The sequence below is a fragment of the Zonotrichia leucophrys genome, chromosome 11, assembly GCF_028769735.1.
Source record: "Zonotrichia leucophrys gambelii isolate GWCS_2022_RI chromosome 11, RI_Zleu_2.0, whole genome shotgun sequence".
Classification (NCBI taxonomy): Eukaryota; Metazoa; Chordata; class Aves; order Passeriformes; family Passerellidae; genus Zonotrichia; species Zonotrichia leucophrys.
The window spans coordinates 7,072,346-7,096,745 of record NC_088181.1 but is presented as its reverse complement, the minus strand read 5'-3'; the positions used below and the strand labels follow the sequence as shown (position 1 = coordinate 7,096,745).

Here is a 24,400-nt window from a genome sequence, read left to right as displayed (position 1 = left end):
ATTGGAAAATGTTGCCTAGGGCGATGGTGAAGTCGCCATCCCTGAACACGTTAAAAAGGCGTGTGGATGTGTCACTTAGGAACATGGTTTAGTGGTGGGCTTGGCAGTTACCGGTTGGTACTCGATTATTCTAGAGGGCTTTTCCGACCTAAATGATCCTTTGGTTGCGTGACTCCTATTGCCCAGACCTCCGGCTGTCGCGGTGCCTTCCCGTGTCCCCCCTCCCCTCCGCCCCCCGTTCCTGACGTCCTGAGCGCGGCTGCGGGAACACAATGAGGCCCTGAGGAGCGCGGCTGCTCCGGCTGAGGAAACGGCAGCCGGCTTCCTCCGCAGCCCTGCCCTGCCCCGCAGCTCCGCGCAGCCTGCACACCATGGGCATGTCTGCGGGGGACGAGCGCGCCGCCAGCCCCAGAGGTAACGGGGATGATGCTCCCCGGGGAGCCGGCGAGCCGGGCAGGGAAGGGATGCTGCTGCTTGCAGCACATTTTGGGGATTCCCCTGCCCTTTGCCTCACCCCCTCCACCCTCCTTTTCCCCGTGCCGGGGCTGGTGCCTTGTGTCCTTGCGGGGTGGCTGCCTGGCTGTGCTGCCTGATGGTGATACCGGCGCCGGGGCAGTACTGCTCACCGCTCATCTTATCCTCAAAGCCGCTGTCCTCCTCCCTAATCCCCTGGTCCCCAAGCGGCTCCCCAGCAGGGCAGGAGCCTGGCTTGGCACCGGGTGACAGCCGCGCGGGGCTGCAGGGAGTGGCTGGGGATGGGATGGGGTGGGGGAATGATGAAACCAGGCACTGGGGACTGGGAATGGTGTGCGATAACTGTGCTGGTTCTCAGCCCTCCACTGTGGCCAGGAGCTCTTTGGCATGGCTCTGGACCTTGTGTCAAGGGGGACACAGCTGTGTCGGTGCTTTGGGGGGACCATCAGTCTCCAATCCTCACCTTAACCTGTCTCTCCTTCCTGGGAGAGCTGCCATCTCCCCATCCCTCCTGCTGACTCACTGCTGGAGTCTCAACCCTGCTCACAGCTTCCCAAGTGGCATCAGACCCCCCCAGACAACCCAGCATTGTGTTTGGGGGAGCAGCTGGCCTGGGGACAATCTGAGCCAGCAGGCTGAGTCACAGCACCCCAGGGCAGCTTTGCTTCTTGCTGCCACAGCCGTGGTGGTGGCATCTTGGGGCACCCTTGCAGAAGGACCCTCTTGGTGCCACGCTGCCCAGCTTCCCACATCTGTGTGTGCTTGGAAGTGCACTGGCAGTGAGCTTCCTGCCTCGGGCCTCAGGGGCCCTTCCTGCCCCTTGGTTGTGCTCACTGACCCCTGGCTTCATCCCCAGATGAGGAGTGGCCGGAAGCAGAGAAGGCTGAGAAGCTGGCGAGAGGAGCTGCTCTGAAATGGGCCTCGGGGGTGTTTTACCGCCCCGAGAAACTGGAGGGGCTCGGGCACTACCGGAGACGGGAGACACAGAGGAACAACTCCATCCAGTCCCGTTTGAAGGTGTGTGTTTGCCCATCCCACGGGCACTTGCAGCCTCAGGCAGGGATCCCAGCCAGGGTCCCCTCTTGTGCCATGAATCCTCTCTATGTCCTCTTTTGGCTAAATCTATTCCTTTGGCTGGTGTTTGGTGGGTGAAGTGCAATTGCCAGGGGGAGAAGAGCCCTTTCACCCTCTGCCTTACCCCCAGGCACTGCCTGAAGTGTTAAAAGGAGTCTGCTGCGTCTCTGACAATCCTTCAAAATAAAACACCAAGGGGGCTCAGCACATTCCATGTGCAGGACTCAGCACACCCCATCACTGCCCCGTCCCAGCCCCAAAGGCTGCCCTGCCCCACAGCTGGGAGGAGGCACAGAGCTCCAGCCTGTCCCTGACTCTGGGTCTCCACAGAGAAAACTGCATCTCTACATATTTGTAAGGGCTGTTCCAGTCCCCCTGCACTCCTGCCTCCTCATCCACATCCCCTTTTGCATGACCCAAGGAATTATTAATGTCAGGACTGAATCAGTCTGAGCACCATAACTTTCTCCTGATAATTTTAGAGATGGTTTCTCCTATTCTGACTCTGGATGAATTGTCTGGGAGGCCTCAGTGAAAGCAACTTGCTTCTGGGAATTCTTTGCACCAGGAGCGGGGAATTAAATCAGTAGATAGGGCATGGAGATGTGCCAGTGCCACTGCAGGGCTGGAAACGATGGCACTCCATTTGGGAGGAGGGTTTATATGGCCACTGAGGTCCTTCATGACTTGGGGGCACATAGGGGCCCTGTGACCCACTGCTCCTTTGCAGAAACAAAGTAATCTTTTAAAACTGAGAGAGACATCAGATTACTGTTTATCCTGGACCTTGAGGGGCTGCAACACAGATTGTGCAGGGCTGGGGCAAATGGTGTGGGGTTCTCCTGCCTTCTGGAGCTGCTCCAGTGCCCTCCATCCTTTTCTGCTCCCCAGTCAACTGTCCAGTCCTACCTGGAGGGGGTAAGTGCAGGGCTGGAGCAGCTGCGCTCGGCAGCCCAGGAGGTGCAGGGCGTGTGCCAGGACCTGGGCGCTGCACGGTGGGCCCTGCTCGACAGCGCAGACCACTTCCAGGGCCTCCAGCAGATGAGGAAGCTGATGGAGGAGCACGTGCAGCTGGCCTCAGTGGTCCAGGTGCTGCCCCAGATCTTCTCGGGTAAGGCAGTGGCCCAGTCCTGGTCCATTTGGGCTGGAAACCTCAGTCCAACCACGGGTTCTGTGCAGGGCTGGTGGTAAAGCCTGAGCAGGTCACTCAGGCTTTGCCAGTTGGGTGAATGGAGATGTCCCTGCTTCCCCAGGGCCTGATCCAGTGGTGTTCCCAGAGCCCCAGACCTTTCCCCTCACCATCTCCTTGATAACCTGCATCTATGTCCCTGGTGCAAACCCCTTCATCTCCACACTCAGTGCTGGCATCTCTCCCTCTCCCACAGTCCACGAGGTTTTTTCCCATATCCTGCAGCTGCTCCATGGGCAGCAACTCTTGGAAGCCCACGTGGAGCTCATGATGGTGGAGCAACTCCGGGATGACATCCTCTCCCAGCTGCACCTCCGCGGGCTCTCCGGTGCCCAGGCAACTGTGCTGTCCTACTTCAGTGGCCTGCAGGACCTCAACGAGAGCCTGGCCAAGCAGTTGTGGGACATTGTGGGCAGCAGCCTGCGGCTGGTGCGTGAGGACCCCGTTCTCTTTGTCACTGCTGTGAGGATCATCGAGAGGGAGGAGAAAATAGATGACACTCTGCTCTTGGAGGCCACCTTCCTGCCCCCTGGCCGCCCAAAGGGCTGGAGGCAGAAGTTCTACCAGGTCCTCCAGGACACCATCACAGGAGGCCGCTTCCGTGCTCCCCGCTTGGATGCTGAGGGGCCAGGGCTGGCCAAGCACCTGGCAGCGCTGCAGAAAGACATCGTGTGTGAGCTGTGTGTGGTCAAGGACCTGATGGTCCAGTGTGTCCCAGCTCACTACAACATCCTCAGCGTCTGCACTGCCACCTACCACCAGGCCCTCAGCAGCCACCTGCAGGAGATCCTGCGGGAGGACCTGGACAAACAGGGACTCTTCCTTCTCCTTGAGTGGGCGCTCCGTGTGTACCACAGGTCAGCACCAACCGAGTGAGGGAGGTTGTGGAGAGCTGGGTTGTTCACCAGCTCATGGATGGGTTGGGAGAGTGTCTCTGGCTGCCAGGGGGTGATGACCAGGAAGGCAGAGGGACAGGTAGGAACTCCTGGAAAACAGGTCTTCCCAACCCTGCTCCACCTCTGCCCTCCAGCCCAGAGATGATGGGTCACCCTGACCTCCTCCCAGAAGTGGATGTTTCTGCTCTGGATCCCTTGATGTCCTCTGAGCTTGTGGATCAGACAGAGAGGAGATATGTGATGAAAGTCAAGGTGAGTGAGCAGGACAGGGACTCCCACTGAGCCAAGCATCTGCTCATCATGAGCCTGGGATGAGGCCCAGGACTTGCTGTGCTATGTTGGGCCTCAAGGGAGTCTCTACTTGGCTTCTTGGGCTGCCTGTGGGGGTGTCCATCCTGCAGGCTAGCGTGTTCGAGTGGATGCAGAGGACCCTGGATGTGGAGTTCAAGGAATGGTTCAGGGAAGAGGAACCTGAGACAGACCATGAGGGCTTCTTCCAGTCAGCCTTGCCTGCCATTGTCATGCAGGTGGGACCCCAAGAACATGGGTACAGATGGGGCATGGCCATGCTGAGGCCTCCCAGAAAGGATTCCATAGCCTGCAGGCTCTCCCTGAATCACCTCCACTTTCCTCTTGTGCTGCAGATGCTGAATGAGAACATCCAGGTGGCTTCCTTGATCACTGACTCTCTGCAGCAGAAGATCTACAACATGGCCTTGGAGGAGCTTGAGGCATTCCTGGGCCGGTCAGTGGAGCTACTCACACCCCTGCCCACCCTCACAGACCCTGGGGCCATGAGCATCACAGGTGGGGGTGGAGATCTGCTGTGGGGCACCCAATGCTCACCCAGGTCACAGAAAGCTCAGCAGCCTGTCTGCTCATGGGGCTGCTGTCTCAGCCTTTGGGGACATCAGCTCTCAGGGCCTGCTGCCCCAAATGCTTGTCTGCTGAGCCCTCCCAAGGGGATCCAGAATGGGTCCCACTGCCCCACCCTGCCCAACAACCTGTCACTCTCCAACCTGGTGGCAGGATCTGACAGGACCCAAGTGAGCTGGGACGGTTGTGGGAGGTCCATGTGTCCCCAGGAGCATGCCAGGGCCAGGTGCCCGTGGTGGCTCTGCCTGCCCGTCACGGTTCCTCTGCCTCGCTGTGTTGCAGCCTGCGGGAAGCGCTGGTGCAGTGCGGGAAGGAGCACCAGCAGGACCGGGCCGTTCCCAAGTACTACATCTCCCACCTGCTGGCCGTGCTCAACAACAACCTGGCTCTCAGGTAAGCTGCACCAGCACCTGGGAGCTCTTGTAGCAACACCCACCCCCATCCTCGCTGGGGCAGCGTTCCCACTATGCTTCCCAGGCTACCTGTGCCCTCTCTTCTCTCTCCTAGCAATGCTGTCTCCTCCCTGCACCCTGACACTGCCAGCAGAGAAGTCCCTGGTTCCCTGCAGGCTGCTCTAGACAGGATGCAGAAGAAAGCCACCCAGCTGCTGCTGGAGGAACTGCTCCTGGACCTGCAGGTATGTTGGTCCAGCACCTGAGGCCGACAGGGCTGCAACAAAGCTGAGCCCAGCAATAACAGCCCTACTGCAACTCGAGTTCATTCCTGCTCAGGGTCCCTGCCATGTACTCTGTACCCTGCTATCACCCTGCAGACATCTCTGCCAGCCTGTCCCCCAGACCTTGATAAAGCACCCGATGTCTGTCACCAACAGCAGCACCCCGTATCGCTGGGCAGATGGCTCATGGCCCCCAAATCACCAACGGACAGAGCCCACAGCCAAAGCCCCCCCAAGCTGCCTCAGCTCCTTCTGGCTGTTCCATGGCAGAAAACCAGCTGGAGAGCAGCAAAGTCTGTGTGGAGGATACAAATCCATGTGCAGCTGCCTGAGTCGTTTCCTGCTAGTGTAGTCAAATTTAGCTTTCCTGGAGTCTGGACCAAAAACCTGGAATAATTAACGGCATTACTATTTAGGGCTTGAATGCCATGAAAACAAAGGAAGAGCCAAAAGGTGAAGAGCTTGCAGGCAGCAGTGGCCCTAGCAGAGACAGAAGGAGTGTGTGCCTGCAAGCAGGAAGACAGGCAAGGACAGCAGGGCGGGAGTAGGAAATCAAAAAACATGTTATGTCTACACAAGGGAGGTGGGGAGGAGTGGAAATTAAAAATAGGCAGGACAGGCCAAAAGCAGGTGTGTGAGGAGCAGCTTGCTGCCTACACCTCAGATGTGCATCATGACCCAGATAAAGCCCCAAAAGGAGGCTCTCAGGGTGTCAGGGAGGGACAGCCCCAGTGCTTCCATAATTTCCCGACCTTAACCACACTGCTGATTTTACACTGAGGTTTGGCTGGCAGCAGGGGCTCTGGGGCTTTGCAAGGCGAAGTGCCCATGGTGCCAGGCAGCAGCTGTGGGTGTTGTGCTGCCCTGAGCTGGCAGCTGTGCGATGGTGCAGGGCACAGACACTGCACAGACACTGCTCCTTGCTCCCTGCAGCCCCTCTGCCTGCAGCTGCCTTCCCGCAAGTGGCTCTCCGGGTCCCAGCTGGTCGGCAGCATGTGTGAAGTGATTGACAAGTATGCAAAGGACTTCTCCCGCGTCAGGAAACCCGTGTTCACGGTACCTCCTTGGAGCTGCTGCTTGTCTGTGGGACAGGGCTGGGCAGTGGGCACCGTGCTGGGGTGCAGGATGCTGGGGATGCAGGAGTCTGTGTCCTCTGGGGCAGTGCAGAGAGCACCGCCACATGGAGATGTTCAGGGCTTCCCCCAGATCCACCTGTTTTCTCTGTCCCTTCGGTCAGGGGGCTTCCCAGGAGATTGTTCCCATGGCTTGGTGTTGTTTTTGCCTCTGCCTTTCCCTGGGGAGCTGGGTCTGGACACGCAGGCGATGGCAGCACTAACAGCTGTCCCCTGCCCAGCTCCTGCTGGCCGAGAGCGAGCTCCTGGTGGCCAACCAGTACCTGCGGGCGCTGCTGCAGAGGAAGATGGTGTGCAAGAGCCGGGAGGAGCGGGGCCAGCTGTGCCACCGCCTGCTGCAGGACGCCACGCAGCTCCGCGAGCTCTTCTGTGGCCTGGTGAGAGCAGCCTGGCTGTGTGGGGAGCTGGGGCTGCACCATGGAAAGGGAGCATCACCTCACCCTCCTGCTCCCCTCCAGCCCACAGCCCACGAGCAAATGGGGCTGTCACACTTGGGTGGTTGTGAGGCCAATATGGGAGGAACTGACTGGATTAGGGACTCTGGGGACCATCACCCTGCCCAGCAGCCCCTGATGGGTGGGACATGCTCAGTGGGAAGACAGCAGCTGCAGGGGCTCAGGTCCCCACGTGGGCACTGAGGATGCAGCTGGCTCCCCAGCCACTGCAGTGACATCCTCTGGGTCTCACACGTGGCTGCTTTCCCTCCCAGGGCCTGGACCGGGGCCAGCAGAGCCTGGAGGCCGTTTTTGCCCTGCGGGAGCTGATCTGCCTCAAAGACCCAGCACTACTCAGCCTGGAGGTGCTGGGCTTCGTCACCAAGTACCCCGATGTCAGGTAAGGTACTCCCTGCAGGAGGGGATGGGTGTGAGCCTGCCCAGGAGAGCCACTCTTGGCCTGCACCCTCTGAGGTGACACAGCAGAGCAGGCAGAAACCTGAGTCTTTACCCCCTTCTCCTTGAGGTTTCCTTTTCCCATGCTCCAGATTTGAGGGGTTCTTGAAAAAAAAGGCCAAGGGTGAAGACAGAAAACAGCAGTTCTGCTGTGGCATTTGCACATCTGTATTTGGTGGCCAAACAAACTGTGAAAAGTAACAAAACACCAAATTGGAAATGTCAAAACCAAATTCAAAAGGTTGGTGAGGGGGGATTGTTTTCAAGAAAACGCTACTTGGCCTGGTGCAAAGTATCAGTTTTCCCCTGGCTTTGGCTTCTGTGCATGGGGGGAGGTCTGCAGGACACGAGCAGTGCTCACTCACCCGTGGCTCTCTCCCCAGTGACGAGCACATCTCCACCCTGCTGGACATCCGCGGGGACGTCTCCAAGGAGGTGCGGCACGTGGTGCTGGAGATGATGGCTCAGCACCCCCAGGCTCTGCCCGAGGGCTACCGGCCCATCTTCAGCACCATCCTGGTCCCTGTGCCCGAGCTGCCCTTCTGCCTTCGCAAGGGCAAGTGTGCCTGACCCTGCCTGGCACTGGTGCCCTGCTGGCCCAGCTAGGGGCTGTGCAGGGGGAGAACAGGTGACATGTGGCATCCCCTACACACAGCACTGTGTTGGGGACAGTCTGGATAAAGGTCATTCTCCTCTGGTCTTGCCCCATGAGAAGACTGTCCCCTGCAAGCACCAGTCCTGGGATACCTGGACTGGGGGAAATCCAACCTGTAGCTGTTTTGGTGGCCTGCTGGGACAGTGACTGAGGCTGCTCAGGCCCATTGCCTGCAGGAGAAAGAAGAGTTGCAGAATGGACAGGAATCTGCAGCTGGGACAAATTCACATCTCCATGGGGCTGCAGAGATGTTTGGGTTTTCCCAAATCTCCAGACAGCCCCCTGAACCAGTGTGTCCCAGCCAGCTCCAAGTTTCTTTGCTATTTCTGTTTCTAAGGCCTACTTCTCCAGCTTTCCCAAAACCCTCTGATTTTAAGGATTCCCACACTAGCCATGAAGACAGTCACCATTCCAGCTCTGAGGCAGACTGGAGCCTTGCTGGGACCAGGCTGGCAGGAGGGTTTCAGCCATGGGAGGTACCCTGGGCTCAGCCCTGGGGTTGGGTGCTGCTGCTCCACCAGGCTGGGCCCTGCATGGCCAGTGAGGAGCAGCTGAGCCAGCTCGTCATGGCTCAGGGATGCTGAGGAGAAGAGCACAAGGTGGTCTCCCCATCCTGGACAGTGCCATCAGCCCTATCCCTGCTGGCACAAAGGGACAGCTCTGAGTTCCTGCTGACCTGCCAAACCCCTGGCTCTGGCTCATTTGCCAGGAGGAGGACTGGACTTGGAGGCTCCCAAGCTGCATGGAGAGCATGGTTGTGCCTGGTGTGTTGTCCTGCTCCAAGGTTCCTCCGTGAAGGGCAGCACCACCCCGAGCACTGGCTCTCCCTCCCTCCTGTGCTGCTGCCCAGGCCTTGGCATCTCCTCCCCAGTGCCATATGAAGATCAGGAGCAGTCTGGCTCTGCCTACACCCTGCCCAGCCCCTGCAGGGAGACCTCCATGCTCTGCCACGCTTCCCACCCTGGGATGGGCCACATCCCACTGTCCTTGCATGGTACCACTGCTGGAAATAAAGGCCTAAGCTCTGCACTCTGCACCCCAGTGTCCAGCTCTGCTCCCTGGAGGGTTGGGGTATGTGGGTGGCACAGAGAGGGAGGGATCCACCCCCAGGTTCAGCATCCCCCCAGACCTGGCTCCCTGCACCCTGTGCTAGCCCAGGAGATCACCCAGGACACAGGGGATAATGCACACACTACACACCCCATTGACCAGGACAGAGGGGGCTGATGTTCCCCAGTCCTGGGTGAGGTGGCTACAGTGCTAGGGGGATGCTCAGTGAAGGGCTCAACCTCAGCTTGGGGAGGTGCCCTCTGTCCTCCCTGGGGCTCATGGTGTGCTTGCCCAGCTGGCCACACTCCCACCTGCCTGGGAAGGTGTCTGCTCTCCCCACCTGCCCCCACTGGCTGTGGGACTTGCTCCTGTGAACCTCAGACATGGTTCAAAGTGTTCAACCCTGAGCCCTGGGAACATCCAGGTGGGCCCAGGCCAGGACTTCATGGCCATGTGAAAAAACAGCTCTAGTCCCAGTAGATCTGAAACAAGTCTGAGCACGGGATGACCTCCCACCACAGGAACTGGTGCCCATGCCAGCATGTCCAGCCCCACTGCTACCCCAGCTGTGTGCCCACAACCAGCCTCTTGTGCCCTCCAGCACAGCCCTGTGGTGCTTCCTGCCCCAACTCCACAGCCTGCAGTCAGAACTAACACAACCCACGACAGCAAAAGCCCAAACTCCCCAGGTGTCTTTTGACAGCACCTTCCCACGTTCCTCTTTGTGTGTGTGCCAGGCTTGGCCCGTCACTGCTGCCTAAATGTGTCACAAGGCCACAGGGGGACCTTAACCTGGTCACTTATGAGCCACATGGCACCCTGGCTGCTATAAAAGCTCGTGGTGCCCAGGGGTTCAGACTATCTCCTTTCAGGATGGCATTCCTGTGGGTAGTTGCCTGCCTGGCCCTTGCCAGCACAGTCTCAGGTAAGTGCTGCCCATGGGTGTGGGAAGGTCCTTGGGATGCAGCAGGATGCCAAAGAGGGTGACACAGCCACCCACAGGCACAGGCAGCCCCCAGATATGAGTCCTGAGCTTTTGGGTCACCCTTGTCCCCTGTGCCTCTCCTGCAGGCTGCGGGGTGCCCGCCATCAGTCCCTCGGTGGCCTACAGCGAGAGGATTGTCAATGGGCAGAACGCCGTGCCCGGCTCATGGCCCTGGCAGGTGTCCCTGCAGGTACAGCACTGTCCCCCTCCCTGGGCACTGCCCTAAGCACTGGCATGGCCAGCTGTTGGGGGACCTCTGCCTGTCCCCAGCTTGGGGGTGTTAGCCTGCCCAGCCCCAGCTCCTCCCCTCTCTTCCCTCCCCAGACCACCACAGGATCCCACTTCTGCGGCGGCTCCTTGATCAACCAGTACTGGGTCGTCACAGCTGCCCACTGCAACTTCAAGTAAGGAGCAATGCCCAGCCAGCCCATGCCAGTGCTGCTGGCAGGGCCAGGGGCTCAGAGCATCCTGGGCATCTCTGAGTGGCACTCGGGTCAGCCCCAAAGGCCTGAGCAGCCCAGGGCTTCCTCCCCAGTTGTCCCCATGGTGGCTGCCCCAGTGCTGCTCCCACCCTGGGTGCTGGCTGGACACCACCCCTGACTCCCTCTTACCTCTCACAGCCCACGTTCCCACGTTGTTGTCCTGGGGGAATACAGCCTTACTTCCAACAGCGAGCCCGTCCAAGTGAAAACCGTGTCCAGGGTGAGCCGGGCGGGTCCTGGGGCGGGGCTGCAGCTCCGAGCGGGGGCTGCTCCCACGGGGCAGCCATGAAGGGCTGCGCTGTTTCTGTCTCTGCAGGCCATCACCAACCCTGGCTGGAACCCCAACACCATGAACAATGACATCACCCTGCTGAGGCTGTCCACGCCTGCCCAGCTGGGGGCCCGTGTGTCCACCATCTGCCTGGCCCCTGCCAACCTGGCTCTGCCCTATAACGCCTGGGCTGTCACCACCGGCTGGGGACGCACCAACCCCAACTGTACGTGAGCTGCAGCCTCAGGGAGGGCTGTGTGTAGCTGCTCTTCTTCCTTGGGGCTCTGAAGGTCCAGGGGTGCTTGTGGGGGTCACATCTCCTGTATGTGTGGGAAGGGGGAGAGCCGGGCAGTGGAACAGCCCTGTCTGAGCGTGTACCAGTGTGCACACAGGTGCAGGCGTGTGCTGAGGGGCTGGGTGTGTGTGTGTAACCCAGGGATGGATGTGCACAGGCACAAGCCTGCCCTTTCTCTGGGCTGCCTGCATGAGGTGATCCTGGGGAAGAAGGGGTTTGTTGGCACAGAGGAGGAAGGTGCTTTGTATGGTAGCACCCGTGCACCAGTGAAAGCTTGCCCAGAGCACCTGTGTGCACTCCAGGAAACCCAGAGACACTGAGGTGATCTAATGGTGCTTCTTTCCCCTAGCCCAAGCCTTGGCAGCAGTCCTGCAGCAGGTGACCGTGCCCCTGATCTCCCAGAGCCAGTGCATGCAGTACTGGGGCAATCAGATCACCAGCTCCATGATCTGTGCCGGTGGGGCTGGTGCCACCTCCTGCCAGGTAAGGAGCCAAGCTCTAGCTGCACAGGGTGGGTGGAGGAGGATATGAGGGGTCTTGCTGAGCTTCCATGGCATCACAGGGAGGGTGGAGGAGCAGGGGACACCGGGTCTTGCCCTTATAGACCCCTCTATTTAAGCCCCAACACCCGGCTGTGCGCAGAGGTTCAGGTGGCTGGGACCAGTCTGGAGCATGTGCCAGGAGCACTAAGCAGGAATCCTCTCCACAGGGTGACTCTGGTGGACCTCTGGTGTACCAGACTGGGAATGGCTGGACCTTGATTGGCATTGTCTCCTGGGGATCCTCCAACTGCAACATCAACACGCCGGCCATGTACACTCGTGTCAGCCAGTTCCGTAACTGGATCGATGCTGTTGTTGCTCAGGGGTAAAGCTGCTGCCAGCCTGATCCCTTCACTGGCATTAATAAAGTAATAAAGTAGCAGCTTTTGCTTGGGCCAAGCACTGTCTCTGCCTCCTTTCTTCTCATGATGCAGAGTGGGGTGGAAGATACATGGAGGAGCCTGGGGCTTCTCTGCTTCCCAGAGCTGGAGCTTGGTGCCCAACTGGGACCCAGGGGGAACTGCCAAACTAGAACAGGATGCTCAGGAAGAGGGGAAGCAGGGCTGGCTGGGGCTCAGGGGGTCTTCAAGCACACCCTGGCACCAATCCAGGCAGTGCTGAAGGTTGGGAGAATGGTCCTCCCACTGACCCAGGTGCCACCAGGGAAGGGAGTGTGGAGCTGCAGCTCAGCACCAGAAAGGATTGCCCAGCTGCAGTGGGAGGTGGGTGTTGGTGGGGGCACAGCATCCTAAAGGATCCCTGCCTGCAGTTTAGAGCCATGACTCATGTAGCAGCTGAGAACACAGCTGAAAGGGAGAAGTGCCACAGGCAGCTCCAGCTCCTGGGGATGGTGGAAGGGGATGGCTGGAGGACAGCACACTGCTTCACCCCTGCAGAGCTGCCAGGTAGCAGCAGGAAACTGCAGGCAATTGCAAACGAAAATTTGAAGCTGAAAACAAATTTCAAGCCAGGTGACAGGCTTTTACTCAAATGGGTTCCTGAGACAATGGCTGGGGGGGAAAAAAAAATCTTCTGTGACATGGGAGTAGCAAGACACATGCTCAATGAATTACAATCCAGCTCCCAGCAGCTCCAAATAGAGCTGGTGATAAGGCACTGTGGAAAGAAGCAGGATCAGACTGTCCCAACAGGAGGTGTGGGGTTTAGTTTTCCTTACCAGGGATGTGAAGGTGATACTGTGTGAATCACAGCCCCCAAAGTGTAATCACTCTGTTAAGCAGAGAGTGACATTACACAGGGACACACTGATGGGAGGGGTATGGAACATCAATGGAAGGCAAACATTAACAATCTGGCCCATATGATTGAGTTAAAATAAATGCATATCTGCTCAAGTAAAGCCTAGGGCTAACAAATTTTAGTGGTCAATAAGAGAGTTTTCTTAGTGGTTTGCCCTGCAGGGAGCATCTAACTGACCTTAAAGGCAAGTGAACAGGGATGTGGGGATGGACCATGCAGGCAGAGAGAACTGGGGCTATATGGAACTTCAAACAGGAATGACCAACTGCAGCACTGTGGGTCACCTGGTCTGTGTGCTGGGCTCTCTGTCAGCTCTGCCCCACTGGGATGGGGTCCCCTGCCCTTGGAAAATCCTGGAGAGGAGGTGTCTCAAAAGGGGTATGCATTGTTCACAAGTTTTCCTGTTCATCCATAAAAGCTGCTCAGAGTAAAACTGGAGAGGTGATGAGTGGCTGTGGACAAACCAGAGCATTCCTCTGGCCCAGTCTACCACCTTGCAGCCAATGAAAAATAAACAGAATGTCCCAAAGTGCCTGTTCAGCCTCCCAGCTGCACCTTCCAGCCACAGGCTGAGTGCCTGCCTCATCCAGGGCACCCCAAGGACATCCCAGCCCTGCACAAGGTCTCCCTTGGGCAGCTGCAGTACAGAAACCAGCAAACCCTCTGATGGGCACTTTGGTACTGTTGCTGTGATCTATGAACATAACAGAGGGCTGAGCACCTCCTGGGTCCCCATGGACTTACTGACCATCATTCCCAGCCTGGAAATCAGGCCTGGAATTGCCTTCCAGCAGCCAGCCTGCAGGTGATCCACCAGGCACAAGTAAGGACAGCAGAGACGTGGGGTACACAGAATACATGGACATGTTTTAGCAGAATGAGTACAACAAATAAATAATTCTGTACACTCTAATGTGAACATTACAGACTAATTACAATGGGTCCCACCTCATGTGACAGGACAGTCCTTAGAGTAAAGCCAGGACTCGAAAGGCAAGGCACAGAACAGGACACTGGATGTGACACAGACCAAGTGGGTGAGACCAGAGTCGCTTCCAAACCGTTCCAACCCAGCAGCGGAAACTGGGCAACCAAAAATAACAGCAAGTGCAGGAAGATGTCAGATTCCAAGGGCTTCCTGGGAGGTCCTTCCGTAGGGAAAGGCAACAGGAAAGCTCAGGGCATCAGAGCTGCTGCTTTGTAACACCAGGAGCTGCTGCTTTGTAACACACTCACTGCTCCAGGAACCGATTCCACATTCAGCAAACAAACAGTGCAGTGCCCTCTGCAACAGCAGCCAGAGCTCGCCCATCACACGCCTGCAGCATCACCAGGCAGGGGAGGACAGTGGGAAAGGGACAATTGTCACAGGCAGAGCTCCTGCTGCCCCTGGCACACTGAGCTCTGTGATGCCGCTCGCCACAGCATGACCCTGGTGTTCACATTTATTTCTTTGGGAAGTTTCCTGCACAGTAAGGCACAGCTGACATGCAGGCACCTGCCTTGGAGTGCTGCACTCATAGTCCAGGGTGAAAGAGGAGACTGAGTGGTCAAAAAAAGCACCAAAACCCTCCAAAGAGTGGTGAAGGCAACTTGGGACTGGGTTCATGCAGGGTGGTACAGGCACTTTGAGACACTTTCCAGGAGAAAACTGAGTGGGTGAGAGGCCTGGACAACCCAACTTCCCTGCAAATTCTAGGGCTCACACTGGTGCCAAAGAAGCCAATGTCTGTGTTGCTTTGCATCATTTAGAAAACGAAATTAAGTCAAACAATTGAGATTTTAATTTATCCCACCTCAAACCCCCCAAATCTTCAATATCATTACTTAAACCAATACAGCCCCACACAGCCTAACCAGAAGCTGTAACAGCCACACAGTGGTTGCCCTATGTGGTACAAGACTGAGCTGAGCCTGCACTGCAGGTCCTCAAAGGCACCACATGGAAGCTTCTCCCTGCCCCTGGACTTGCCACAGCTCCTGCAGAGCCAAAGCCAGAGCTGCTGCCCATCATTCCTATTCCAGTTTGTGCATCAGATAAAAACTGACTCTCTTAGTACTGCAGCCAAACACCCAGGTAGAAAAAAGGACTGAGCAATAGGGCAGGGCCTCAGAAATAGTGTAAATCACCAGAACAGAAAATATCTCACCTAAAAGAGGAAAATGCCCAGATTCCAAAGGAGAGCATGAGGGTTTATCACATCCAGAACAAACACGTGAAGCAGGCCCTGCACTGCAGCTGCTTTCCACATCACTACCAAAGCCAAGTCTGAGCCCAAGCCCCTCACAAGGCTCTCAAGCTCTCCTCCACATACAGCTGTGTGCTTCCAAGAACAACACAGGGCAGGAGCATCTGGATGCTATCACAGCTGCAGTGTTCAACAGCACAGGCTTCTTCAGGAAGGGTGGTTTCTACCCCCACTGGGCTCATGTGTTAGGATTTTCAGAAGCCTGAGGGAGAAGTAAATAAAAAATGGACTGATAACTGCTGTTTTAGGAAAATACACTACACACTCAAAAACCTGGATGCAAATCTTTAGACTCCTTAATGCAATTTTTGTAAGACTTTTTCACATTCTTTTCCAATAACCTTCAACAAAAATAATAAAAATCAAGGAACCAACAGGCCACATTCTTTGAAGCTGTAATTCTCTCCCCTGAGAGAGCAGCCAAACTCCCAGGACAAAAGGATGGGATTGTTTTACACAGTACTGCTAAGTTCCAAAAGACAAACTACCCTAATTCCCTTTTTACTCCTCAAAGAGCAGCGAGGAGGGGGCTGTGCTGGGACAAGGACACACCACAATTTGCCACTAGGTGTCATTCCAACTCCACCTCCCCTGCGTGAGTCAGAGCAGGCAAAACAGAAGCACTCAGATTTGTAGTGGTCTGGAACAGGCAGATGTCACTTCTGTCCTCCCTGCACATTCAGGAGGGAAGCTTCCCAAAAAAACCCTGTGAGCCTAATTAAGAACCACCATTAAGAGTCAAAGAAGGACATTAAAAAAAATAAATGAAAGAGCAGAAAAAACCATTTCAGAGAGATTTTAGTTTCTAAAATCCCCAAAAAAGGCACTCCTGAAAAATGTAAACTCCTGAGATTTAAGACCAACTGAGCACTGAGCTGCTCCTGTGGAATGAAGACAGATGATCAAGGTAATTCACAGTGAAGAGCTTCTTAGAGGACAGATTGAAGGCACCTGGACCATGGCTCAGAATTACAGCACTTTGCCTGTCCCCCTCCACACCAGACCAACTGAAAACCTGTCCCACTTGCAAGAATAAAAGCACCTGAGGAATTGTTCTTAAGCTGGACCTTCCAACGTGGCATTTGGAACACCACAGTTTTCCAGACTGAGGGAAAGATCTCTGAGGACTCCAGGGTCACTTGGACAGAGCTCTGCTCATCTCCCCTCTGGCCACATGTTATTGTCTGGCTGCAAAGCTCCTATGAATATTGGATTTAGAAACAGAAGAGGGAGTGAGCCAAGAGTTAAAATTGAACTATGGAAGGAAAGTCTGTAAAGATTTTCCCATGCAAACAAGAAAACCTTGCATTTGTGAGAAGAATTAGAGTTCTTTTTTTAGAAAAGCCAAAGCTCTTTATGGGATGGCCTTGGTCCTCTTCCCACAGTTCCCAAGCAGTGGAGTGCCTGAGGACTGCACACACCTCAATACCATGGAGAGGCAGATGCAAATATCCAGCATTCTCAGCTATGGGATGGATCCTCCTTCTGCCAATTCACCCCCAGCCACAGAGCATCACCACCAAATCCTGGCACTGTCAGGAACCTGCACAGCAACCTCCTGCTCCTCAAAACACATTCCAGCCCAAAGCAACCACAAACGATCACTCTGAACTTCCCCTGGTGAAAAAACGGTTGTGGAAAAGATCAATGAAGCAAAAATTGCCACAGAAGAGAAGATTCTTGTTCTGCTTTGTGAAGGTGGAGAAAGAAGCCTGGTTAGCCCAGAGCTTTATGCATTCCTCATCCCATAAGGGAAGGATAAAGGAACAGCATGGGCAGATCTCTGCATGATGCCTGTGCATTTTGACAGTCTAGTGGTTAAGGGGAAGGGTCTCAGTTCCAGAGACTCAGTTGGCTCAGTTCATCAGTTTGACCCCCTCACACAGGCAAAATAAAATCCCTGTTTTATGGATAAAAATGCAGGATAATCTGGGGAGGGCCATGGGAGCAGCCAGGAGGTAAAAGCAATCACAGTGCCTGGAGTGATGCTCCAAACACACCAAAGCCTCTTCAAGTAATGGCTCAGAACCAGAAGTGCTCCCAGAGAGCCTCCTGCCACCACCTGACCTGCAGGACCCCAGGGTCCAGCTGATCCTGGCCCAAGAGGGGCTCCTGCTTTTGGGGAGCTGTTTGCAGGACCATGAGGACACTGAACTGTTTATGAAGCAAAACGTGGCAAGCTGCCTGCTTTGTCAGAAATCACATCTAGTTTATAGTTCCTGGTAACAAACTAGGGAAAAACAATGTGAGGAGGTAAAAAGATGCTGAAAATATTTTTGTCTGCAGTCCACAGAGTTGAAAAAAACAAATACAGGAAATTCTAAAGTATCTGTTAATGCTGATGGATGAAAGACTGCGTGTGACATGGGAGGATGGGTTGCTCAGAGCAAGGGCAGCCTGCAAAGGATGTGAGGTTTTCAAAGTAACATGAAAAACCACACAAAGGATTTTGAATTCACTCCTGCTACACACAGTGGCTGTCCTCAAGTGTCTGCTCTATTTTCCACCACATGCTTGGCACACCAGGCTGGTTACAGCCCATCCCACATTTGGGGTGGGAGCACACCCCCAGAAATCCCCCTTTATTTTTTTTTACCTTAGCACAGAAAACTCCAATCTTCCCCCATTAAAGCTGCTTTGCTGTTTGCTGACTGGGAGTGACTGTGAGAGCTCCCTGGAGATGGGACTGACCACTTCAGCCCTGCTGACACTGAAACACAGTGGCACAGCCATCAATCCTAGGAAAAGCCAAGCTCACCAGATCCTTGAGCTGGGACTTGCCTGCATCTCCAGCCCAGAGCCAAGCAAGCCCTTCCCAAGTGCACAGCACAAAGCAAATCGTGTGGCTTTGTAAGAAAAGTTTCAAACCCCAGCATTTTCCTTCACTGCTGATCTTGTCTCTGCTACCATGAGAAGCCAAATCCATCCTGATGGTGTCTGTGCCATCAGCCCCACTTTGCTGCCCTAACTAGCTGGGAAGAGAATCCCAGCAGGCTCGCAGAAAGCTCAGCTCTGCAGCCTCCACCTCCCCTGAGAGTCCTTTGTAAGAGGCCACCTCATCACCCACACAGCACAAGGACTCCTCAAAGGCAGCTTTTTCCTGGTGAACTTAAGTCACCCCTCACAGCTCTAGGGCATTTGTACAATGTCTCCAGGGTATTGTCATGGCTGACACTCCCAGACTGGGCTTTCACTACCCAAGCCCCTACCCTGATGCTGTGGAGCCATTTGTGGCCACCCCAAGAGCTCCCACCACCACTGTCCCAAAGCAGGGGTGGCAGTGCTGGGGCTGCACAGGCACACAAAGCAGGGGAGCCCTGTCAAATCTGCAGGCAGGAAGCAGCCTGAAAGCACCAAGGTTCTGGTGCAGTGATATGGTCAGTAAGACTGTGCTTACAGTGGTTATAGCCCATCCCACCTCTGGGGTGGGAAGCACATCCCTAAAATCTCCCTCCTCTTTTTTTCCCTTAGCACAAAAAAACCTTCTCAATCTTCTTCTGAAGGGTGCAAGGTGTGCAACACGTCAGAGACACAACAGAGCCACAAGAACGACAAACCCTGCGTGACAGGCACTGGTCTTGCTGCAAACAGGGAAAGGACAATTCCAGGGGTAAACCCTTGATGTCATCAAGTGAGCCCTTGACGTCATCAGGAGGATGGCAGCCCTTGGGGGAAACCTCACAGCTTCCCAGCCCTGGTGGAAAACTGCTGTCTGGCATCTCTTTGGCGAGGAGCTGGTGGGCAGCACAGCAGTGAGTCACAGCTATCCCACTTCTAACTGCACATGACTCACTCCAGCTTCGCTGCAAAGGCACCACGGAGTCTGACTAAACCAGCCCAAAATCTGAGTATCCATAATTTTTAAATACATATACACCCCCACACGTGTGTGTGCACACACGGACGTGCACGCACAGACACACCAAGTGATTGCTTCTTTTTTCCGTACACAAGTGAGACAAACTAAACGCTCTGGAATTAATAAATAACTATGAACAACCAAGCTCCTGGGCTACAGAAAGAGCTCTTCTCCCCACGTGGCTCCTTAATTCCTTGAGGCTCTGAGCCCACAAGGACTCCCCCGTTCCTGGTGCGAGACCCTCGCAGGCTGGCACGGCCACCACGAGGTTCCCTTTCCTCCGCACGGGGTGAGGGGGACACCTCCTGCAGGGAGGGAGGGAGGAACCTGGCAGTTCCTCACTGAGTGTGTGCACACCTGCAGGGCAGAGCAGACCTGTGGCAGGGGTCCTCCTTTTGAATTTTCCTTTCCAGAGACTCAAGCTCAGCCCGTGTACTGCTGCTGGTAGCGCAGGTTGAGCTCGCGCAGCTCCCGCTCCCGCACGCGCCGCGATTTGTTGGACTTGGTGGAGCGGCTGGAGCGGGTGGACTGAGCTGACTTGGTGCTCTGGCAGCGGGAGGAAGCCCTCTTGAGAAGGTTCTGTGAGATGGAGCGGTGCAGGTTCTTCATGGAGGAGGAGGCTGCCATGCTGACCACCCACGGGTGCTTCAGGGCCTGCAGGGCCGTCATCCTGTCGCTGGGGTCCACCGTCAGCAGGCGGTCGATGAAATCCTTGGCCAGGTTGGACACGCTGGGCCAGGGCTGAAACACAAAAGAGGTGGTTGGAATGAGACATCCTTGCTGATTAATTAATTCCTCCCATGTCTGCAAGGTGCTTTGGGGCATTCTGCTGCTTCCCCTCTCTCTTATCCTCAAATCTTCCAAGCTGTAACTGGCAGTATCTGCCCAAGGAGAATGAGACACCTCCATGTTAGGGGAAGAGGCTGAATTAGTGGGAAATATCTGCAGGTACACAGGTGCAGAGTAGATCCCCCCAGCAGCTGGGCTCAGGCACTCAGAAGCTGACCCTGCAGGCACTGACACACCCATGTGCACACACTCAAGGGTCTCAGTCTATCACTGGCCAGGGGCTGTGTACAAATCACAAAAGGGATGGGACTGCTGGGAATGTGCCCTGAGATATTTTATTTTCCAGCACCAGCCTCATTACATGGTGATGACAAATGGGAAGATGCCAGCAGCTCACATTCCAAGCAGCAGACAAAGAACTTAATGTTACAACTTACTTTAAAAGTTCTTTGACCAATCACACAAAGCAAAAGCACATTGACAGTAGCTCTATCTAACTGCTATAAGCACATGTACCTTTGGTTAAAACAATGCTTGTTTATTTCAAATACAATACTTGCTTGTAAGCCTTAAAACACAACGCACAGAGCTCCATTATTAAGTTTAAAACTTCCTAGTATCTTGCTAGATACACTTTTCTGCAGCCTAGGGAGTTATTCTAGACAAGTGTTAATACACAGACCATTGTTCTATTTGTCCTTACTTTTCTACTTTTTAAATAATTTTTCTGCTGACCTATCTCATGGCTACTGCTTAGCTACAATCACAGTTCTGCTGTCTGTGATTACAAAATGCTAGTTTTAAAGAAATAAGCCCAAAATAATTAATTAGTCCTATAATAAATATTCTCCCAGCATACCCAAGAATGGCCATAACAACTTATGAGTCAAACACCTACAGCCACAAATGCTGAATTGCTTCATTTCTGACAAAACACTGTATTTGCACTAAGGTGGGAAGTGAGAACATGTCCTTCAGCATGAGGTAAAGGCTGGGCTGTGGATGTGGACAAAGCTGGGAAGAAAAATGTGACAAAACCCACTATAAAGGCAGAGAGGAGGAGGCAGCATGGCCAGCAGAAAACCCCAGGTGGTGAATGGAGCCAGCAAGAGCAGGTTTCTGCAATCACTGGGTACTTTGGGGGTCTCACCTGTCCTGAAACAACCAATACTGAATTTTTCAAGTGGAGATCACATCCCAAGCTGCATTAAGAAAAAGCCTGAGCAGATTTCTGCAATGAACATTTCCATATAATAATGGTGACATACATGTAACTGAGTGGACCCACCTCTGTCTAGTTAAAAAAGCAAAACTCTGCTATTCTCTGTCTCTCATTCTTCTCTTCATTGGGTGAGGAAGAAAAGCACCCAGCTATTTTAAAATTCAGGGTTCACTGACTGTACAACCAGAAATAATGCCCTTTTCTTGCACAGAAGGTCTAAAAAAGGTATGTCCTGATTTTTTGGAGGTTTGTAATTCATTGCTACAGAAAGCAATTTTCTTTTCAAAAGACTCAAGGCACCAGCAAGAGAACAGATCCCTGGGAGGAATTTTTAATGAAAAGGAGGATGGTGTAAGAGTTACAGCACTGCTCCCAGCCCACAGCCTGTCAGTGCATGGCCAGGAAAGGTGAACTTGAGCTTCAGCTGAGGAACTGGCTGTGAGGGGGATCAGGGCACCACAGTCTTATCTTACAAGGACTAAAACAGTCTGGCTCACTCAGCTGAAATGGGATACATGGTCACTGCCAGTAACTCTGCAAGAGAAGAGACTGAAAATGATATTAACTATCTGATATAAAGAAAATACTGGTACATGAATAAAAACATAAATGTTCCTGAACATATTCAGAATAGAAATGGAAATACTCAGGGAGGAAGCAGAGTCTTCTCCAGCAGATCAGATACCACTTCACATTTCAAGAATTAAATCCATTAACAAAAAAAAAAAATTCTAAACATTCAAGCTTTTCTGTCATAGAACCATTAAGGTTGGAAAACACCCTGAAGACCATCAAGTCCAACCATTAACCCAGCACTGCTGTGTTCACCACTAAACCATTTCCCCAAGTGTCACATCCACCTTTTGAACCCCTCCAGGGAAGGTAATTCCACCACTGCCCTGGACAGCCTGTTCCAGTGCCTGACCACACCTTCAGTGAAGAACTTCTTCCTAATATCCCATCCAAACCTTCTCTGGCACAACTTGATGCCATTTCCTCCTCCCCTACTGCTTTGTAAATAATATAATTATAATGTAAGTAAAATTAGTTTGTCACAATCTGCCTTAAATGGTTTTTTCTTAGCTGATGAAATAAATGTACCTTGGCAGTGAATGGTAAGAAAAAACCAGGTGCTTGTTAGAACGGAACAGGGACAAATTCTGATCACAGACTCATGAAAGTGTCTATAAAGAAGGTAAAAAAAAAAAAAAAAAAAGTAAAAATCCTTTTCAAATTAATCAGGCAGACCACAATAAAGGTTCAATTTTAACTGAACTCACTGGTCTATTTTGAAGATTGATGGACAATTGAAGAGCTCAGCCTTCATGGTATTCACACCAACAGAACCACAAAGCTGAATCTGCCCTGCCACAGGGGAATACAAATCCCATTGCAAACCCATAGATTCCCAAGAGACTTTGGATAAGGTACTTCATTTGTTAAATACCAGCAAGGGGAATCAACTTGCAGGATTTAGCCTTCACTGGCATAATCTCAGCTGATCCCAGGTGGTGCCATATGTCAGCAGGGAACACATCCCCTTCCCCTCACACTGGGGTCTGCAGCTGCAGAGAAACTCTGGGCTCCTCTTCCCTCATGGCCAGATCCAAATGGAACCCAGGCAAAAAGAGGCTTTGCCTCCACTCTTCCAAGCTTGCCTTGAAAAGCTTTTGAAGACCCATTTTCTGTAGGTTTTTTATGGCTCCCTTTCAGCAATTCATTCAGCTAAAATCACAAACTCATCATTACCTGGCTACTCCATCAACCCCCAATTCCTTCTTTCCTTCTCCTCTTCCCAGGAGCCACAGCTCACTCCATTCTGTTTCCTTCACAGAGGGCTCATTCTCCACTTCCAAACAATCCTAATGGGACATCCAAGCTAATGATACAGCTATTAAATTTACCAACTAATGATACATCTATTAAATTTACCAACTTTCCCTCAAAGCAAAGGTAAATCCAGGTGACAATTTGCTCTCTGTGCAGTAACTTTTTAAGAACTCTTCACTACCATCTTCATTTCTGTTACTGGCAATTGAAGTCACTTAAGATCCCCACCCTGAAAGAGCTTTTGTTCCCCTCAGGTGGAGAAAACACATCCACACAACTCCAACTTCATGGTTTTCCTGGGTATTTCTTCCTCTCTTACCCTAAAACCTTTTACCTTTCTGAATATGGTCCCTCACAGAAATACAATCATGCCAGCACCTCCAGCCTCTCCTTTTTTTACTTAAGTCAAAAGAAATGCAAAAGATGCTCAAACAAAAAGTATTTGAGAACTGGCACAACAGTACATGGAAATACATCTTCAGGACATGCAGGACAGCATTATTTTCTCTTCCAAGCGTAAGTAATTGCAGAAATCTGGAATTTGAGGCAACCCAGGAACTATTTTGCTGTCCAAATGCATTCAAACTTCAGTCAAATGAGATTCTGGTGAGTGAAATGAGCCTCTAAACAGCAGGAATAATATTGCTTCAATATTTTCAAGTCTTATTAAAAGATGGCAAGTGTGATGATTTGGAATTTCAAGAAATCTGTGAAGTCTGAGGGCCTAGGAACTGTGATACATAACCAGCCTAAACCTTGAGAGGCCTGTCCAGTTTAATGAATCCTAAAGAAGAATAAACTCCAAACAGAAGAAGCACATTGGATTTCTCATTATTCCAATTACTCTAGTTTCATCACAAATGGTGAATATGGAGTACCTGCAACTAGATTTTTCTTCTGGTCAGCAAACACAAATCAGTTTATTGATCTGTTTACACAGCTGGAGGTTTGATTTGCTGCACCACACACATCTTTCCTATTTTACTGAAGCTTTTTCTTTAGTAATACGTAGGGCTACATTCTACCCATGCAATTTGCAACCTCAGTCCCTGGAGAAATGCATCCACTCTCCAGAACACTTGCATCAGTTGACAAAACAGCAGTTTTAACTTAGCAAAATCCCATTAACCCTCCAAATTAATACTGCAAAGCAGCAGCAGAGGGTTGTGGGGGCTGAGGGAGGCTGACACTGGTTTGGGCAGGACATGAGTGCAGGACATGAAGTGTGCTCCCATGACAGGACTGAACCAATCCAGAGGAGATGCTGCCCATCTGCTTGCCTGAAACTTGACTGGCTTGGAAGGAAAATGCTCCCATCCAGTGGCCATGAAATGTTGGATCAGCTAAACTCTATCAGAGCCTTGCCTTTAAATCTCAGTACTGCAATGACAAATCCTGCTTTTTTGTGGCACAAAAATGCCACAACAATGCCACAAAAATGAAGAGAAGTCACCAACACTTGCATTTCTGTTTCTCTAGAGAGCAATTTCAAATGTGATGCAGTTTGAGTACAACTTCTGCTCCCTCTGTTGGACTGTGCTGCTTCAGAAAGATAAAGCTCTGGTGTCTTTCTGTAGAGAAGCACAGAATGGTTTGAGTTGACAGGGACCTTAAAAAGCTCATCTAGTCCAAATCCCCTGCCATGGGCAGGGACACCTTTCACTAGCCCAGGCTGCTGTGAGCCCCATCCAACCTGGCCTAAA

At 53.1% G+C, this 24,400-nt stretch overlaps 3 protein-coding genes across 6 annotated transcripts in view; 2 read left to right on the top strand and 1 right to left on the bottom strand.

Moving 5' to 3' along the window:
* Nucleotides 1–175: 175 nt before the first annotated feature.
* EXOC3L1 (exocyst complex component 3 like 1) lies at nucleotides 176–8,899 on the top strand. 3 transcript variants are annotated; one of them, XM_064723569.1, is made up of 14 exons: nucleotides 177–414; nucleotides 1,331–1,491; nucleotides 2,440–2,466; nucleotides 2,578–2,659; nucleotides 2,934–3,594; nucleotides 3,768–3,885; nucleotides 4,035–4,160; nucleotides 4,278–4,378; nucleotides 4,792–4,902; nucleotides 5,017–5,146; nucleotides 6,119–6,241; nucleotides 6,540–6,695; nucleotides 7,028–7,152; nucleotides 7,592–8,899. In XM_064723569.1, exons 1-14 carry the CDS (start codon nucleotides 372–374, stop codon nucleotides 7,776–7,778), a joined length of 2,151 nt encoding a protein of 716 aa, XP_064579639.1. In that variant the 5' UTR covers nucleotides 177–371; the 3' UTR covers nucleotides 7,779–8,899. The 3 variants fall into 3 exon arrangements, with proteins under 3 accessions (XP_064579638.1, XP_064579639.1, XP_064579640.1); XM_064723568.1 differs by having other exon boundaries at nucleotides 176–414; nucleotides 2,440–2,659; XM_064723570.1 differs by lacking the exons at nucleotides 2,440–2,466; nucleotides 2,578–2,659 and having other exon boundaries at nucleotides 178–414.
* PSKH1 (protein serine kinase H1) overlaps nucleotides 8,893–24,400 on the bottom strand; it is a 34,763-nt gene continuing 19,255 nt past the window's right edge. For both annotated transcript variants that reach the window (XM_064723571.1, XM_064723572.1), the window contains exon 4: nucleotides 8,893–19,597. In XM_064723571.1, coding sequence (XP_064579641.1) covers nucleotides 19,280–19,597 — 318 coding nt within the window. In that variant the 3' untranslated portion in view covers nucleotides 8,893–19,279. The remainder of the gene's footprint in view (nucleotides 19,598–24,400) is intronic.
* CTRL (chymotrypsin like) lies at nucleotides 9,787–11,817 on the top strand. The gene is made up of 7 exons (XM_064723573.1): nucleotides 9,787–9,838; nucleotides 9,985–10,088; nucleotides 10,223–10,302; nucleotides 10,519–10,600; nucleotides 10,697–10,877; nucleotides 11,296–11,429; nucleotides 11,656–11,817. The coding sequence occupies exons 1-7, from the start codon at nucleotides 9,787–9,789 to the stop codon at nucleotides 11,815–11,817; spliced, it is 795 nt and encodes a 264-aa protein (XP_064579643.1).

Bases quoted from the DNA above. Each gene is read 5' to 3' on its own strand.
- EXOC3L1 (XM_064723568.1), top strand. From the start codon at position 372: ATGGGCATGTCTGCGGGGGACGAGCGCGCCGCCAGCCCCAGAG. The intron at 4,161-4,277 runs GTGGGACCCCAA...CTTGTGCTGCAG, and splicing joins TGCCTGCCATTGTCATGCAG to ATGCTGAATGAGAACATCCA. The intron at 5,147-6,118 runs GTATGTTGGTCC...TGCTCCCTGCAG, and splicing joins AACTGCTCCTGGACCTGCAG to CCCCTCTGCCTGCAGCTGCC.
- CTRL (XM_064723573.1), top strand. From the start codon at position 9,787: ATGGCATTCCTGTGGGTAGTTGCCTGCCTGGCCCTTGCCAGCACAGTC. The intron at 10,601-10,696 runs GTGAGCCGGGCG...CTGTCTCTGCAG, and splicing joins AAGTGAAAACCGTGTCCAGG to GCCATCACCAACCCTGGCTG. The intron at 11,430-11,655 runs GTAAGGAGCCAA...TCCTCTCCACAG, and splicing joins CTGGTGCCACCTCCTGCCAG to GGTGACTCTGGTGGACCTCT.